This window comes from Onychostruthus taczanowskii, unplaced genomic scaffold (assembly GCF_017590055.1).
Source record: "Onychostruthus taczanowskii isolate IOZ18803 unplaced genomic scaffold, ASM1759005v1 scaffold48, whole genome shotgun sequence".
NCBI classification, from domain to species: domain Eukaryota; kingdom Metazoa; phylum Chordata; class Aves; order Passeriformes; family Passeridae; genus Onychostruthus; species Onychostruthus taczanowskii.
The window spans coordinates 5,291,708-5,310,480 of NW_024502347.1; the positions used below are offsets into that span (position 1 = coordinate 5,291,708).

The following is an 18,773-nucleotide window of genomic DNA, read 5'->3' on the forward strand; positions in this document are numbered from 1 at the left end:
AAAATCCCATCTAAAGAATTGCAGTAACCAAATAAAACCAGTTATGAAAACTTTAAATACCCTGCTTGGCTAACATTTCATGGCTTTAAGATTGTTCCTTTACCCAGATAATTAATTCTGTAATGATCTCATGACAAACTTTGTGCTTGATGTTACAAGAGAAAAGATGGTTTTGTGAGATAGGACATCAACTTGATCTTTAGTTTTCAGTACAGGGAGCCCTTAAGTCGAGTAAAAGCATGTGAGCCAAATCCCAGATTTTTATTCTATTATTAGAAGCAAAGGACTATAAACATACCCAGACAGAGCAATTAAGCCTTAATGCATCCAGGAGGAGTCCAGCAGAAATGCAGAATAATGCAAGTAGTGTTCATTCACTGAGTTATATATCAGACATGCAGTTTTAGCGTGATGGTTGCCCAAAATACAGACACAGGTATGTGCCGGTTCTTAAGAGCTCCCCAGTCCTTGACAATCATTACTGAAGATGTTGTTTCTTCTTCCCAGATTGTCCTGCTTACTGCATACAGTTTTTTCATGGGACTTTCCAAAATTAGGTTGCTATTACAGTTAATAATAAAATTTCTGAGCTTTGAACTTATTTGCCTTCCTTAGTTCTTCTTATCTCTCTTAAATGCTCCTAGACCCAGATGAAATAATAGTCTCACTGCCACTTTTCAAGATGTCACCTGCGTGTCATTTCAGTTTCACTGCTTCAGTTCCCAATAAAGCCGCAAGTGAAATTCAAATGTAATAAAAATGAATGACCGTCCATCTATTTGTCTATTGTGCAGCTGTGGTAAAAAACAAGAATGAAAAGCACCTTAGTTTTATTTTTTGTGCATAGTTTTGTCTTCACAAACGAGTACAGACTGTTTTCTGACACGGACACAGTAATGAATTATGCTGAAAATAATGTGTACCATGTGAATCAATACCAGATTCCTGGAGCATTAAAATTGCCATTAGAAGCAACTATGCACTTTGACTTTTTTTCTGTTAAGTTTAGGAAAAATTCCAATTTTTTTTTTCATCTCCTGGTTTTGCAACTTATCACAGTCCTCATCAGAAACACCAGAAATCTGCATTCATTTAGTATGTCTTCCATACTCCTTTACCATGCATTTTTCTTATTTTCCGAAATATTTACATAAAATACTTGAACATTGGCAAAGATTATTTATTCTGACAAAGAAACAAAAAAAAAAATTAATTTAGCATCATACCTAGCTATGATTTCTGGCATTACTGGCATTGCAACGTAAGGTACGCAACAAAGCAAAAAAAGTCCAGGTTTAAAAAGACATGTTGTGAGGTGGCAGAAAAATCATCAAGTAATGGCTCTATTTATGTTCTTCTCATTTCACCTGTAACAATGGCTACATCTACAGCCTTCGGAATGCACTTGCTGTATCTCTCTAGAGGAGAGTGGATGAGAGAGGGGAGAGCAATATCACAACTCGGTGTCCAGTTTTTTCCTGAGAGAATGTTTGTGACTGAAAAATGAGCAGACAGCTGCAAACGACAATCTTCTGTACAGAACCTAAAAGCAAAAGTACAGAGAGGAATAAAGAGAACATGTTCTTTCCTAGGAGCCTAGAGGGAATCCTTGGGACTAAGTGAATTTATAAACAGCTGAGGCACTACCTTCAGTTACATTGGCATCATGTCCATTTGTATTATATGTACCTTAAGCAAACCCTTATTGAAGCATAATCTTTAGGCAGTATCATCTGATTAAAAATGTTATTTTTCTGTTGCCTCAGATTTTTGTACTTCTATACTCCTTTATGAGTCTATGTCATTTAGAAATACATCCACTATTTCTGGAAAACCCAGAGAATCTTGTCAGAACTAAAACAAACATATCTTTTTTACTCATAAAGGTACATGGCAGTGTTGGAGAGCCCTGGTGGATTTGGGTAGAAGACCCTACTAATGATCACATTTATCATTCAGAGTACTTCATCATTCAAAAGAAACAGGTAATGGACTTCATTCAGAACCTCACTGCAAGACAAAAACAAAGTTATTGAGATGTGGATTTGGCCTAAGCAGATTTTCAAATCAGCAGTACAGCTTTTGAATTCAGATGCACCTGATGAGCTTGGACTTCCACAACAATGTTTTCTAAGATCAAATGTCCCTTTTATCTTCCCTCTTTGCTGACACAGTTATTTTCAGGTGATATAGAAAGACTGTAATGGTTTTGTCTGTTAAAGAACAACATAAAGAGCCAGCTTTTTTCTTATCTTTGGAAGACTATGGAAAAAAATTCATTCCAGGCAGTAAAATATTTTATAAAGATGTAAATATTTGCACACATACTCTATTGTTTTGTGTTAGCAATGCTTATGGAAGTGAGGCAAACTATGATTTTTCAAGTCACTGATTTTTCTGTGCAGTAATTATTCTCTACATGTTTGCACTAGGTCATTACTAAAGAGCCTCAGCTGCTGGTGTTCACAATCCCAATTTTTGAACCTCTTCCTTCTCAATATTACATTCGAGCTGTGTCTGATAGATGGTTAGGTGCAGAGGCTGTATGTATCATAAATTTTCAGCATTTGATTCTTCCAGAGAGACATCCACCCCACACAGGTAACTTCAAATTTGATCATTTTGCTTTTATTGCTCATATTGGGTTTCTTACGGTAGTGCAATTAGACTCTTACTTCTGCTTCATTGGAGAAAAATGTATGGAATTTCACTTTGTGATGTTTATTCTCCAGCTTTCTAAGCTTTTCCATTCCTGAACAAAATACAGGAATTTTGTTTTCATCTCAGTATAACACCAGCATTTTAGTTACTCCAGATTCTTTGTAAACCATAAGGAAACTGAACCTGTCATATAAAACTAAGCAAATCTCTGTGTTACGATATGTCTTACCTTAGTGCTTGCAAGCATTACCTTTCTTCTGGACTGGCTAAAAATATCTTAGACTGACTAATAAATGGCATTCAGCAAAGAACAAACAATGAAAATTTTGAAAATATGAAACATTTTCCTATTTTTGCTGAGAAATGTTTATCATAGTAAGTACTGTTGCAGCACTGAACATGACATTTCGTCTCATCAAGTTGTGTCCCGCCCCTCCCCCTCCTTTTTTAACACTTGGCACAGAAGCATATGTTTGTGTTTTGCTTCTTTTTTTCTGGATGCATAAATTGCTTTATACATTCATTGAGCCTGATGTCATTGTAAAACCTTTCCTCTGTAATTACATTTGGCTCATCTAACAGTCTGCTGAGTGCCTTCAGAAATGCACGGTTCTCATACATTGTTGTCCTTTGGCATGCATAAAGTCACATGTGTTTGTGAAGTGTTTAGCTATTGTTATACTGTACCTACGCTGTCTGGAAAAGCATGTGTAACCTTTTTATCTAATTGACTGATCACTGACTACTATTCAGAAGAAACAGAAAGATATTTACACATCACCAGTTATGGAGACTCCAGGATTTATGGTAATTGATTTCAATTCCCATCTGGTTCCCACTCAACAACGAAGTACGTAGAGGCTCTGCTAGGCAAAAAAAACCCTTCTTTCTCCTCAACAGAGCCCAAGAAATCACTGTTTCAGTGGGAATGATAAAACAGCCATAAGGTATCAGTGAAAAGCATGTGAAGAATATTAGGCATCATTGCCTCAGTAGATTTTATGACTCCCATATCATACCTTAATGTGAAGCACCCTGAAAAGACAAGGAGACCTCCAGCCACAAAAAAAAAACCAAACCCAAACTTCAAAGCAAGCATCTGCATAGCAGAATCACTGCAGTCTCCTTAATTTGGTAGGATTCCAAATCCAATCTGGTTATATATATCATCTTCCAAATTCCACAATCTCTAATTCTTTGGATAGCAGATGCCCTCAAGATATATTGAGAATCATATATTGAAAAGCTGTTTGTTTATTTATTAAGATTATGTCTTTAATTATACATGTAAAGAATAAGATGCAGAATTTAGCTGTTCTCATCTGATTTGTATTACTCCATCAACTTGGAAACTCCAGAGAATCCTTCCTTCTTAAAAAGATTTTTTCCCTTGAACTTGAAATACTCCACATTCTGTTACCATAAGAAGCTGGACATACATATGATCTAAGGCAGTGAGTTTAGAACTTACTACAAGTGGACAAAAAGAAAACAGGTATAAGAAAAAGATTAATTTGCAAATAGCTGGTTCACAGTTATCAGAGTACTTTAGAAATTACTAGCAGAAATATTTCAGAGCTATAAAACAACTTTTTATTTTTCTTCATCAAAGTGAGCAATTACCCAAATGTGTACTCTCTGTCATATGACATACTAAGTAAAACATTTTTCAATGTAAACTCTTTTTCACTAAATTACTGGTTAATATATTTATCTTCGTAACGAGCTATGTCATGTTATGGCATCTCTTGTCATCCACTTACTATTGTTTTGTGGTTTTAGAGCTCCTGGATCTTCAGCCTTTGCCTATCACAGCCTTGGGGCATCCTGAATATGAAGTCCTGTACAAATTCACACACTTCAACCCTATTCAGACACAGATATTCCATACCCTCTATCACACAGACTGCAATGTTCTTCTTGGAGCTCCTACAGGTTCTGGAAAAACGGTTGCAGCTGAATTAGCCATCTTTAGAGTTTTTAACAAGTATCCCACATCAAAGGTTTGTAAAATAGGTTTACTAGAATAATTTTGTTATGAACATTTTTTTCAGTAATAAAAGAGTCTAGAAGAAGCTTGTGGGGAACTGAATTTTACTTTCTCCAATTTATGTGTGTGTGGATAAAAAATGGTAGTACATTATGTACATTATGCTTTTATTTTAACTATTTATTTTAATCAGTTGACAGCTAGAGTTAAATCTACAAAAATGACATGCAGGCATGCTGGATTTCCTTTTCTTCCTTACTTAACAGCATTACCTGCTTTAATCTCCTTCTACTAGCAGTGGCAGTGTTTTATAGGTATTAGTTCCCTTCCATGTGAATACAACTAGCCTAGTCTCTCTATTATTTAAACAAATAAGTTGCAATTAATTACTACAAGTCAATTTTCTGTTCCAGCTCCCCCCTGTGTTTTAAATTCCCTAAAAAGCTGAACAACTCACCTTTTGGAGTTTTGTTTTCAAAGTAAATATATATCTGCTTCTCAACTTAGCCATATTGTCTTAGTTAACCACATTTTAGCTTTAAAGTCTTCCAAAAATCTTTGCATCTGACTGGGAGATTTTAAAAAAAATATAACGTTTCTATTAACAGAAACTCTATACATAAATTCCTTAATCATCTTTGAATTTAAATAAGTTCATGTCATTTCTTAGTCCAAGTGAGGCAAACAAGTCACTCATACACTTTCAATTTATTTGTGAGACATAAAAAATAGCCAGTTCTCAAAGGAATGCATCTTTTAGGTTTTAATAAAGCTGGAAGCCTGGCTATATATTTCAAAGAATGTATAAGAACTCTTTGTGTAGCAGTTTCTTCATTGTTCAAGAGCTTTAGAATTTTTAACCATAAATCTATAAGTAAATATGTTTTGTACATGTAAGCATATTCCCCTCTGCACCGCAGGCTTCTTTGAGAAAAATATTGTGACATTTTGCTTAAGATAATCAGCTTTTTTACTTAATTGGTATTTTTTATTAATTTATTGACATAATTTTTATTAATTTAATGACAGAACTAGAAATCAGGTAAGATTTCTTGCCAGAAATTCAGATTATTTCTGTTCCAGAATATTAACATGCAGATTTTATAGTCATGGCAACAAAACCCATTATTTACATAAGTGGGTTTTGGTTTTTAAAAGGTGTGATAAATACTTCGGTTCTAAGAAATTATTCTTTATCTGAATATTCTTAATTGCTCAAGGAAAAAAAAACCATTATTTTCAGACATTATGTCTATTTTAAATATAATTCTGCTGTAGGTCATTTCAGGAACTCAGACCTTATTTATTTCATAGATTTTAAGTATGTTCAAATCTCACAGATAAAGGTGTCTTGTTTTACTTCAACTTTTGTGCCTTTTCTTTTGCAGGCAGTGTATATTGCACCCTTAAAAGCACTCGTCCGTGAGAGGATTGAGGACTGGAAAGTCAGGATTGAAGAAAAGCTTGGTAAAAAGTATGTTTCTCCTTATCCAGTCAGAGAAATGAGAAGCAAAAGAGCAGCTCATCTAGTATGAGTAAAATCTCAAAATACTTATGAGTATTTCAAAAAGGGTTTTGGTTTTATACTGTCCTTCAAATTTCTAGTACTTGAAAAGTTCTGTCAATAGTCACTGATAGATAAAAACTGAGATCAAAAATGATAGATCAAAAGTGATAGATCAAAATCAGAACTGAGAAAGGGATATACTTTGATACCCAGCTATTTTAGTTCTCCTCCCTCGTCAGTATAAAAAATACAAAGCTCAGATCTCACTCTACAGTATCCTTGGAAATTGAAAATGTAAGTCAAACTAAGCTCTCCTTAGAAACCTCAGCTGTAAGGAATATACAGGACTTGCATGAACTGTATAACAGTAGTCACACTATGTCCTTCACATATAAATTAATATAATTTTATTCCTTGGTAACATTAATTTCTTGCTGATCTTTCCAGGTGTTGGAGTTCAGCCATTACTTTATGATCTATAAGGTATATTGGTCATGTTGATGCTTTCCAAAATTATAGTGTCCTGAATTAAAATTTTTATGCACAAGATGCATTATTTAGGGCCTTCACCTTCTGCAAATATAGTCTTTTTCCTAAGTTAAGCTCAAAGCACACCACAAGAGAAAGAGATGCTGCTCTGTGTCCATGAAATTATCAGTAATATTCCTGTTGTTATGACAAAAATGAGATAAAATATTTTATGGTACTATTTATTTTTTAAATTTACTATTACTTGTGACTATAATCTTTAACAGAAGATACACATTAATTTTAGGAATTTTTGTTTTATGTTCAGCTGGATTTAGAATGTGTCATTGAAATGTCTAAAACCCATTATAATGGATCCGTCTAAAATCATGGGTCATCACAAATGCTGCAAACAATTGGAAAAAATCTGCTAATCTTCTTCAAAAAGTAATCTGAGGCTAATCTCTGCACCAGTCTTAATGGACCTGCACCAACAAATGCAATACACACTGCAGTTTAGCCTCATTATTCAAACCAGAGATCTATGCAGAACAGCAGGCAGCAACTTGGTAGCCTCCATGAAAGCTTTCATCCTGTCTGTGACAGGATGTTATGGCTCACATTACATCATACCAGTACTATGTTATCTTCATTTTGAAGAACTAACTGTTGGTTGGGACTCATATTCTTCCTCTTCTTTCTATATGGTTTTGCAAAGGAATGGTATTTGATATTTATACAGTATTTACTAGGAAAACAAAGAGGCAGGTTTATTTACTTAAAACAATTTTGAAAATCCTATTAAATGTACTTGTCAAGAAGGAAAATTACTTTGCTTAATTTTGTTTCTTTCCTCTTTTAAGAATTTCAGTTAAGGTGTAGATATTTTAACATTTAAGATGTTGTAAAGCTTTGTAAAGCCAAGCCACTGTCCTTCTTGATTACAGGGTTGTAGAATTGACAGGAGATGTGACCCCTGATATGAGAGCTATTGCCCAAGCTGACCTAATTGTTACTACCCCAGAGAAGTGGGATGGTGTCAGCAGAAGCTGGCAGAACAGAAGCTATGTTCAAAAAGTTGCCATTCTCATCATAGATGAGATCCATCTTCTAGGTGAGCATGTTTCACTGCTTTTGATCAGAATCACTGCTAAATTTGAAGAACTGTGCTGGTACTTATGATGTGAATATACTTCTTGACATCTGAACCTTGCCTTTTTCTCTGTTTTTCCATTTTCTTTTCATTTACTAGGGGATGAGAGAGGCCCAGTATTGGAAGTCATTGTGTCTCGAACAAACTTTATCTCATCTCACACTGAGAAACCAGTAAGAGTGGTTGGTTTATCCACTGCTTTAGCAAATGCCAGAGACCTTGCTGACTGGCTAAATATTAATCAGGTATGAAAAAAAGTTTTCATGCAGGAAAGCAAAATAGCAATTGGTAAGATAATTCAAGGTTAAACTTGAAAAAAAATCTTCTCTTGTAGATGGGTCTGTTCAACTTCCGGCCGTCAGTGCGCCCGGTGCCTCTGGAGGTGCACATCCAGGGCTTCCCTGGCCAGCATTACTGTCCTCGCATGGCCAGCATGAACAAACCTGCTTTTCAGGGTAAGCAGCCAGCTCCTAGACCTTTTCCTTCTTTCTCTAAAAGAAAAAGGGACTTTACACAGTTCATTTGCAGCACATTTGCAACATGTGTTAGTGTATGTACTCTTGGCATGTATTGGGAGAATCTGCTCTGCTAATGGCCCGAAGCTATTTGTCTGAAACATAAAGTGTGCTGCAAATGCAACAAGTAACAGAGGAATGTAGTGTATTTAGAGCAGAAGAATAAAATTAGTGTTAGTGAAGGGGAAATAAAATGTGTTTTCTCTTAGTGTTTGACACCAGAAAGAAATATTCGTGTAAAAATATTGGAAATTTAGAAAGCAATAAAATCATTCATATTATTAATCTGCTGAGGTATTTTCATATGGACCACTGCATGTTAGCATTTAAAAAATTGTGAACAGAAGTTGCAAGTCAGGCTAACCTCCTATAATTCTAGTTTCAAAGCAATAACCATAAAATTCAAAATTTGTAGTGCATCCAGATATGCTTCTGTTTCCAATTTTTTATTCTTAACCAAGCTGGCAAGCAGTATAGATTTAAGAAAAGCTCTCTTGTATTTTATTTGAACATGTTTTGTTTTGGTTACATAAGGAATATTTATTATATCAATTAAAAATAACTCCAAAATAAATTTTGTGGTGTGAGCTGCTGTTGACTGTGAGGTGACATTTGTGAGGGGACTTTTTACCTGCTTTAATTAGCCTTATGACAGAAGCAAAGTATTGATTGTGGACTAGAGACCAATCTTGACAGCTCGGATTATTTACACCTCCACAAGAGCATTGTACAAAAACACTAATGAACAATAAATCTGTCTTGGACTGTTCTGCTACACCTGTTCCTGGAGCAACAAAAATCCATTAGATGTTGGTCTTTTAAAATATTTAGATATATTGGCATATATAGTTGTAAGATATAAATACACATGAATTATCCTATTTCAGTAATTTCACAACTGCATTGTGTGTGTGTATGCAGGAGCACATGCTGAGTAGTGTTCATGAACTGAGGAATAATATGTGCTGGTGGGCAGTACGAAATAGTTTTCAGAAATTAACAATACATAAATTTAATTGCTTGAATGAGAATTACATGAGAAAACACACAAACGGATTTATAAGTGGTTTAGAGAGAGTATTTGAAATTCTAGGTACACCTGTTTATACTTCTAGTGCTTGTTGATGTTAGAAAATATGTATAAATATAATTTATTGTGTGCTCTGTTCTCTCCTTGTTTGACATGATACAGTCAAGGTTATTTTAGCATTTTCATGGCAATACTTATTCCTGAGACCATAAAAATTTCCCTGCAACCTGAAACTTTTCAAAGATGGGCTGAGCAAGAAAATGCTATTTAAAAAAGCTGTAAACTCTAATTGGTTTAAATATATCGTAATTGGTTTAAATATATTGGACTAGTTAGTTTGCACAGAAACCAAGTTCTCCTGTACTGTAATGCCCACTTTCACAGCAGCTATTGAAAAGTCACTTTGTGCTATTTTTACCTTTTCTGGTATTGGTAGGTTGAAGTGATCCTCTGTAGGCTGACATGAGTTTATGCAGTTTGAGCTCTGCGTCAGGCAGAAAGCAAATTTTAGACCTTCACGGCACTGAGTCTGAGACAATGTACTCCAACAGTGTAGAAAAAACATTAACATACTTATTAGGCTGAGATAGAGAAATTCACAAGCTTGAAGTCTAGGAAGCTTGCCTAGATTTTTTTCTGTTTTGTTGGGGCTCTTTTCATAACTAGTTCTCTTCATTAGCTCACAGTGTTCACTGAAGTAGCTGAAGGGAAATTGAGACTCAAGTGTAGTTTTATGGCCTTTGGTTCAGAGGTGGTGTATTCTCACCTCAGTTGAATCCATCCAGCAGAATAAAGGCTCAGTAGATGTACCTCAGTGTCCTCTGCAGGGAAGTCTGTCAGCTGTCATGGGATTGCAAAGAATAACTCTCATTTTTGTCATTAAGGGGTCTAATTCTCAAATTCTCTTTTGCTCAACAGCAATTCGGAGTCACTCTCCAGCCAAGCCTGTTCTTATTTTTGTGTCATCCAGACGTCAGACAAGGCTTACTGCCTTAGATCTCATAGCTTTCCTAGCCACAGAGGATGATCCCAAACAGTGGCTGAAGATGGATGAAAGAGAGGTAGAATCATTTTACCTTCCTCATTTGTGCTTTGCTTCTATCTTATTGATGTTTGTTTGAAAAAAAAAATCATCTGAAACAAAAGAGTCATTTGAGGGTAGATCTTGAAAAAGTTGTGCATATGCTAAATTTCCCTATGTATTAAAAATAGTGACAGCATTAAGGCTATAGAAGCGTCTGTGCAAGAGCTGAACTTCAGAACACAAACTCTTTTATCTTTGTTTTTTCCTGCTTATCTTATTAATGCTAGTTCCATGGTCCCAGACAGCATATATCACATGGTGCAAGTCTTTGATACCAAGATAAGACAAAGACTAAAAGAAAGAGAGCTAGTGCTCTCTAAAGTTTACAGCTGGACATCTGTGACTTATAGATGTTAAGCTGAAATCTAAACCAAATCTCTTTCAGTGTTTTAAGAGAAAAGTCATCCTTCTCATAACATGCATTATGTATATGTATTTGCATATATATCTGTGTGAATATATGTACCTATGTACATACATGCATCCATCTATATTCCAAGATAGATAAATATACTGCAGAACCAATCATTTAGAAATGGCCGAGTCTTGTATATCAATGAAATAAATCAATGATATAAAAAAAGTAAAAAAAGCTTCTGCCAATTTTTTTTAATATAAAGATTGCAAAGTCAAACACTTAGATGTTAAACAATGCTAGCAGAAAGGCTTGGTTTTTATTCTTTTTCAAGAAATATAATCTTTAATTACATTTTCTTTTTTTTAAATCTTCTTTTGTTTACTGCAAAACGTGAATGATGGCTAAATAAGCAACCTTTCAATATTCTCTTTTATCTGTATTCTTCAAACTGTATTCCAGATTATATTTCTTTCACTCAGTTGAGCACCTGCTCTGAATGCAGTATTATTTATTTTACTCTACACTAATGGTCCTGATTATAGTATATCATTGCTGCAAAACAGGTTTTCTGATCAATACTCAGATTTTCTAGATTTTGGAGACTAGCTTTTTCTAGTTATTGCAAATCTTCTATTAGGAATTTCTGTGACAATTTAGGGTCAAACCACAGCAAAATGCAGGAATCGTAATTATAAAATCCAGTGTGAATACTGTATGACTATTTCTATATCATATTAATATGACTATAAATATATCGTATAAATAGATAATTTTAATATAATATTATGCAATTATAAATATCATATACTAAATGATATATGTTTCTAGATTATACTACTTGTGTTTGTTTGCTATTTCCCAAAAAATAAAATGGGATTTCCCAGAAATAAAGCATAACGTCTTTATTCTTTCTGTTTTGGATGGATTTTAAGATAGAAAATGGCTGTCTTGGCTGATAAACCACTATTACTAAAGCATATCTCAACTTGATGGTGCTTTTCTGGCTGTATAACCTCTATTTAATGTTTTCTTGAACCTAATAGAAACATTTCATATCCAAGTTGTTATTATTACTTAGTAGAGTACTCTAGTACCTTGTGCTGGTTCACTGCAGTAATCTCACCTACAATTAGAATATGCACTGGGCAGCTTGCCCTGAATGACTTGCATTAATATGAATAGTTTCCCCATAGCAGTCCTGGGAGCCACTGCTATTCTAAAAAAGAAGTATAACTGAAGCTTCTTCACTTGCTGGAAAAGGGTTTTCTATTAGGAGTCTTTGAATTTCATGTTTCAGAATAAGCCTCTGAAGGTTTTGAAATAGGAGCCAACAAGGACAAGCAGACTTTGCATTTATTAGTTTAATAACATTTGCATATGATTTGTATTTGAATTAATAAGCTGAATGTTTGGAGCATGAGATACCTACCAAGTTACTCAGTTCTGATTACGTAAATGTAAAAGACTGAGGATTAAGTTCTAAGTTGTTATATCTTACCACTATTATGCAGAACACAATTCTGTTTGAAGTACCCACAATTTCAAGTGGACATTTCTTTGGGCAATTATGGGACTAGTTTGTAGTTTTGTGTTTTAAATGAGCATGATTAGGCTGAGTTTCATTTGACATTGAAGCAAAGGACAAAGCTCTAGTAGTGCTACATACATAGGATATATCCTACCCAATTCTTTGATAATAATCTAATAATAATAAAAATTTATCATAATTTAAGGGGGGTTAATTAAAAAAAATTAATCTCAAGTAATATTAAAGTCAGAATTAGATGTGAAATAGACAAAATTCTCTCCAGACCACTATAAAACTTTTAAGTTTGAAAAGTAGAACTAGTAAATACTTTTTAGCAGGCATTCCACGTCTTAAACCCTTTTCCAGAATTTCAAGTGTTTCTCAAATCCATATGGGATTATAATGGACCAGTCAGATGAATTAAATTTTGTTGGCTTTTAAACAACTTTTTTTTTCCTGTCAGTTTTTCACATTTGGGGTTTTTTTTTGCCAACCACTATTCCTTTAGGGGGACTTACAGATAAATTACTTTATTTTCAAAATAGTTGTAATTCTTAACTGTGAAGTATTTTGAGACATAAGAGATTTTTCATGGTTGTATACAAAGTTAGCAAGCTGTACAGCAGACCATGGACGTTTTTCTTCAGTTGGCCTTATTTGTGTCATATTAATTTTGGCTGGCAAACGAGTCCTCCTTTGAGAACTCGTTAGTAAGTTTTGTTTAGTGGTGTAATTGGGTTTTCTACATGATGGCTAAAAGTTTGCTGTTTATGTTAGCTTCCCAGTAGAGTTCTTAATGCTTTTTGAAATGTTGTAAACAATGCCATCCATAATAGCTTCTGAAGGACTGATGTTGAGGTAGAGACAGATTCTTATACTCTTTAAAAGTGTTTTTGATTTGTTCTTCTTGTGATGGTATCTGAGAGATTCAGGCCTTGTTGGGAAGAGACTGGAATACAGCAGAGACCAGTACTGACTCTGTTAATGTGTTGTTACCAATACTAGATCTTTGTTTATCAGCTATGCCATCGTGTTAGCTTCACTCATCTCTGTAGAGCTTCTCCCTGTGGTGGTAAACCAGGCTCTTGTTTGAAGCTTGTGATGAATGGTTCTGTTCACAAACTTCCAGGCTGCTTTTCACAGTACTCTCAAATAACAGGCAAATCCACTTCCAATTTTTTGCCACCCAGCTCAAAAAATCAAAATCAGTCAGTATATCAATCAGTTATATTTCAAATGACATGAACTTGCATGAACTTTCTGGAAAACATTTGTATATAGAATTGACATAGAGAAACAGCCCTCCAACTGTTGCCACCAGAGTAGATAACAGCATGCCTGGATCATGGAGGAGGCATGCAAGATGTTCCTTCCCTCAAAGCAGTCATTATCTAACAGGTGCAACTGTATTACAGTCAAGAAGGAATTTTGTTATACAGGCATCTACTGAAAAATATATTTGTTTTAGGCAGCTCCATTAGGTTTTGGGAATAGTTCTTCCTGGACATTTTCCTTGAATTTCATGTCTGATATGTAGGTTTTGGCTCACACCCAATTATTCAGAAAGTTGAAAGGTATTCAAAAAGTTGAGACAGCAGTCAATCTTCATAAAACTGGCTGGTATTAATGAAAATTGCTGTTTCTTGTGCTGCTCAGTTTTGCAGTTCTGCTGGACCTGTTGCTGCACTAAAATAGTTAAATTTGTTCCATAGATTCTATCAACTATGTTTCAGGCTCAGTGCATGGTTTTTGTTTTTGTTTTTTTTTTTTTTGTGAAGAAATGGCACCTCAAAGACCTGATGCATTACATGTACTTTATTCTGACCAAGGAATTCTCCAATGATGTTTGAAATACCCTACTTACCAGGATTTGTAGCTGATGCTTTAAAGCTCACCCTTACATTTTCCAACTGCACACGCAGACATTCTTCAGGATTTAAGCAACACTGCTATAGTTCATCCAGAGTACGAGTGGGCAGTCTCTAGTTAAAAAAAATAGTTCCTTTTAAGGCTTAGAGATGTTTTTTAATTTTTCTGTTAGTTGCATTGTCCATATGCTTTCCAAAATTTCTGTCTTACAATGTGCCCTGAGACTGAGTTTATTTTTCAGCAAAGACTGAAGAAGCAGAAGCTGTTTTCCTTGCCATCTGCAATAATAGCAAGGATTCTTCATTAGACATCACTCTGTAAAGATTGTGCTGGTCATGCTTTTGAGGCACAGGTGCATCATGACAGAAATGTGAATGGGCAGTGCATCTCAAAGAGGAGACTGCATTGTAAATAGAGTGGTTCTTCATTTCTTTTTCTTGTTCTTTGATGCCAACATGCCCATGGAAAAAGAAAATGTTATGCTTACCCTGGGTTTTTTGTATAATCATTAGAGGATTTTTAATTATACACTTACTAGCTAAAATTCTAATTTGGGCTTGTCAGCCAGGACTGTCATGTTCAAGCTTGTGAGCCATTACTTATCTTGTTAAAAGGGACAATAGCTCAGATTATCGTTTTGGAGACAGACAGTGCCACCAGTTTCTGATGGTCAGCTTGGGTAAGATCAGTTATACTGTTCTTCATTAGGAGCTGACTAAAGAGGAACAAGTCCTTCTCTGTCAGAAATTGCATCTACATCTGTGGTGGCAGAAAATGTTGCAATCTTTTTACAACATAATTTATTAGAATCAAGTTTTCAGTTTATTTATTTTTCTCTAATGTTTTTACAGCCTTTTGTTTTTAACCTAAAACAAAAGTACAAAAGTAGTATTTATGGTTTATTGTTTGAAGTTAGAATGCAGTTCTCACCAGCAGACAAGCAGGGTGTTTTCTTATTTGTTTGGTGGAGTTTCTTTAAAAATTTATTCCCTGTCCAGATACTTGGATTTATTTTTCTTTAATATTTACAGTGCAAGGAGGGAGAAGAAATGTACCAGTGTACATAGTTTTACCACAATGGTTTTTGCATTCTGCTTTGTGCATCATTTGGCCATCTGCATCTTGTTAAGACTGTTCATTATGAAACCTCTAGAAATAACTAATATCTTTTAGCACAAAGATACCTGCAGAATATTCAATAGCATCCGTATCAGGCAATAGTTTTCTTCCACAGAATTCAAGGGCCCTTGAATGAAGGACATTCATTGACTCCAAAAGAATGAATCAGACCCATCCTGATTTTGCCATTTTAGACATGTGAGTGTATAAACATGTGTGCATCATTTATGGATTAGGACATGTGTGTTGGTACACTGTGGAAATGCACATGGCTGTATGTGTGAAAGGGAATTAAATTCTACCAATAGTCAGTTTGCATTGTTAATAAAAAAAAAAAACAAAGAAAAAACCCAAAACCAACAAAACAAATGCTAAAAAATGTTGGAAAGACAAAAGATGGTTTTTACTTCTCTAACCTTTAAATCAAACAACCTATTATCTCCATGTTTTGAGGTAATGTTGTGCTATAAAACAGGAATAGAAGAATCTCGTCTGTGTCATGAACAGGCATATTGCTGTCTTTTAAATGTGTCTTTTAGTGTTAAATGTTTTATTGTATTATTATTATTTAATGTATTATTATATATTATTAAATATGATTTAATAATATATCTCAACTGTTTAAAACACATTTTAAGATGTTCCCTGAATAATATTATTTGAGTTTTTTTAGGCAGCTTGTTCTGTGTGGGATAGCAATGAAGTATAAGCCAATTCTTCATCAAAAATAATTTTGTAAGATGATTTTTTTTTCCTGCCTTTAAAGATCAGGAGGGTACCCAAGAATGATTTCTAAGTGTTTCAGTCATTATAGAAGTTCAACTTCCTTCTACAAGATGTTGGTTTTATGGCACAAAAGTGTGTCATAAAAATTAACATTTAGTTATAACAAGGAGATGTTTTTATTTCACTTAACATCTGCAGCAGATGTGAAATATGTAATTATTTTTGTAAAAGACTTCATAACTTTCACGATTCTTTTGTTTGGCAGATCTTTCTTCTGTTGGGCATTTTAGACAATTGATAAGCATTATTCAGTGGCATATGGTCTGAGTCTGACGTGCTTTGAAAAGAGTAGAGAGTACTAATAATGAGGATTCTGTGAAAATGGGAAAACCAGCACAACAGATATGCTTTGAGAAAGTATGGGGTTTTAGCATCTTGAAACAATATATCACACTCAAAGGGACAGAATTGGGCTGCACAATCTGTTAGCTCATTCTTGTCCAATCTGGTCTCCTCCTTTCTTTTGGAGCCAGCATTGTCATCAACTTGCTGAATTATACTCTGACTGGAATGTATTTCAGGCACAGGGTAATGTATCTGCTTAAATGGAATCCTATCTTTCTACAAAAGCTTTTTAAGTATAATAAATTTAAAATATAAAAAAAAAGTTCTATTAGCTTAAAGTAAATGGTTCAACAGTTTACATATGTGCAGGAACAAAGAAAATGACTACTTAGTATTTTGACAAAAATCTGGTTTGTTTAGAAATTAGAATAGAAAATGTAGAAGTAAAGTTTATTTTTTAGAATAAATATTTCACAGTGCTACCAGGTTCCCAAATTGGTTTTCAGGAGATATTTTCCTTTGTTCATAAAAAAAAAAAAAAAAAAGCTATGAAAGATAGCCAAACCTTTCAGCATGCGTCTGATCCTGCTTGTGTAGGAGTCCAGGGAAAAATCCCTTCCTGGCATTAAGTTCCCTGCATTGGTGTTGTACAGGCATTTTTTTAATGCCAGTACAATGTGTATTTCCTTATATTATTTTAATATATTTTTTTCTGTTCTTAAGATAACATAGATTTCATTTATCCTTCTGTAAAACTACATGACAGTTGTTTTCAGAAAGATAAATAGTAATTGAGTCATAACAATTCAGAAATGTTAGATTTGTTTTATAGTCACAGTGCTGTGTCTGTTTCTGGTTAATGAACCTATTAATTGTGCCATTATTTCTTAATAGAAAGTTATAATATTCTTACACTACACTGACATAAGGGAGTTACATTTTTAAATAAATTGTCATGAGAATTTTAAGCCTTGGATTGTGCCTATGGGTAAAACAGTTATGTTTATTACAGTGATTTATGTGAAAGTAAGGGGTCAGCTAAAAATGACTAGGATTCCCTGCTGCTAAAATGACAGGATAGCAGTACATGTGCCAGTGCTCCTGCTAAGGGTTCTTTAGTTTTCCTGTGGTAAATTACACTGCTTTGCAGGTATGACTAACAGCACCACAGGCCGCCGCTGTAATACAAGTCAGAGGGGAAAAAAAATAACCACTGCTGATTGTAAAAGCAAGAAGAACATCTTTGAATAAATTCCCAGCAGTGTGAATTTAGGATGTTTTGTGCTGGCAACTCTATGGCAGAAAGGTTTAGCTCAGGTTGTGTACTGGAAATGGTTCCCGATGTAAAACCCCATGTGCTGAAGGAGCAGTCTAATCACTATAGACTAATCCCAATCAGCTAATTTGATCCCTGTATTGTTGTAGAGGAAAAGGGGGTTTAGATTCATTATTTTCCCGATATCACGTTCTTTTGATGTGAATACTGAAATTAATGTCTTTGGAATTTGCTCATTCCCTTATGTTAAAGACATAACTATCATAGGGTGCTGATTCTTGCTGGGGAGAAGAAAAACTAATTCAGCAATCTTTTGTCAATTCTTGAATGCAGAAATTGACTAAAATCTAAATGCATTTTTTTCTTTTTCACATATTTACCAATTTTGTTTCCTGGTGTTTTCATCCTAATTTCTTGTTTAATATATACATATAGTTATTATTTCTTAAAGTGTGTACATAGGCTTAAGGAGCCTATGCAGTACTAGTACCAATTAATAAACCTGCAGTAAAAAAAAAAAAATCATTCATAGGTTTGATAATATTTTTAGTATTTATGTTGATGGTCATAATGGTAGAGAAAATAGTGTATGTGTTCCCATTTTATCCAGATATTTTTTAGTCTTAGAAGAAAAACTCTCTAAGATGAGTTGTAATTCATGTTGTCTACACTGAAGTCACATGTCTACATGTTGACTAGAGAAATCAAAGGTTTGGGGATTTTATCTAGATAGATAAACTTTATCCTTTAACATATCCTCCTTTCATTCATCTCTTTACTCTCTTCAACTTATCTACCCCTCTTCTTGCTTCCCTTTCCCAAATGGACTTATCCCCTCTTCACTTCTCAATTCATTGGGATTTTTTGTTTCTGCTCCCTTTGTTTTGAGTGTTTCATGGACCCTTTCACTCTTGTAAGCACCCCTTTCTTTTATATGTGCTAGATCAGTTTATACAACAAACCTTCCATGTCTTATAGTACAGGAAGCTCTCAGGAGCATCCAGGCAACTGCATTGTGAGGGGAAATAAAGTTTAGGAGACTCTATTGACAGATGAAATTGATTGATCTGTCAAAAGTTGAACAATTTCTTGTTTTAATTAGTTTCCCTGTTACTGCCATCAGTTGTGGTTCCATTAGTCAATA

At 34.4% G+C, this 18,773-nt stretch overlaps 1 protein-coding gene across 1 annotated transcript in view; it reads left to right on the forward strand.

The window, feature by feature from the left end:
- The window catches only part of ASCC3 (activating signal cointegrator 1 complex subunit 3), a 252,629-nt gene that overhangs the window by 174,073 nt on the left and 59,783 nt on the right, over window positions 1-18,773 (forward strand). The window contains exons 23-30 of the mRNA XM_041414871.1: window positions 1,887-1,985; window positions 2,433-2,601; window positions 4,444-4,664; window positions 6,040-6,125; window positions 7,574-7,740; window positions 7,879-8,024; window positions 8,114-8,234; window positions 10,243-10,385. Coding sequence (XP_041270805.1) covers window positions 1,887-1,985; window positions 2,433-2,601; window positions 4,444-4,664; window positions 6,040-6,125; window positions 7,574-7,740; window positions 7,879-8,024; window positions 8,114-8,234; window positions 10,243-10,385 — 1,152 coding nt within the window. The remainder of the gene's footprint in view (window positions 1-1,886; window positions 1,986-2,432; window positions 2,602-4,443; window positions 4,665-6,039; window positions 6,126-7,573; window positions 7,741-7,878; window positions 8,025-8,113; window positions 8,235-10,242; window positions 10,386-18,773) is intronic.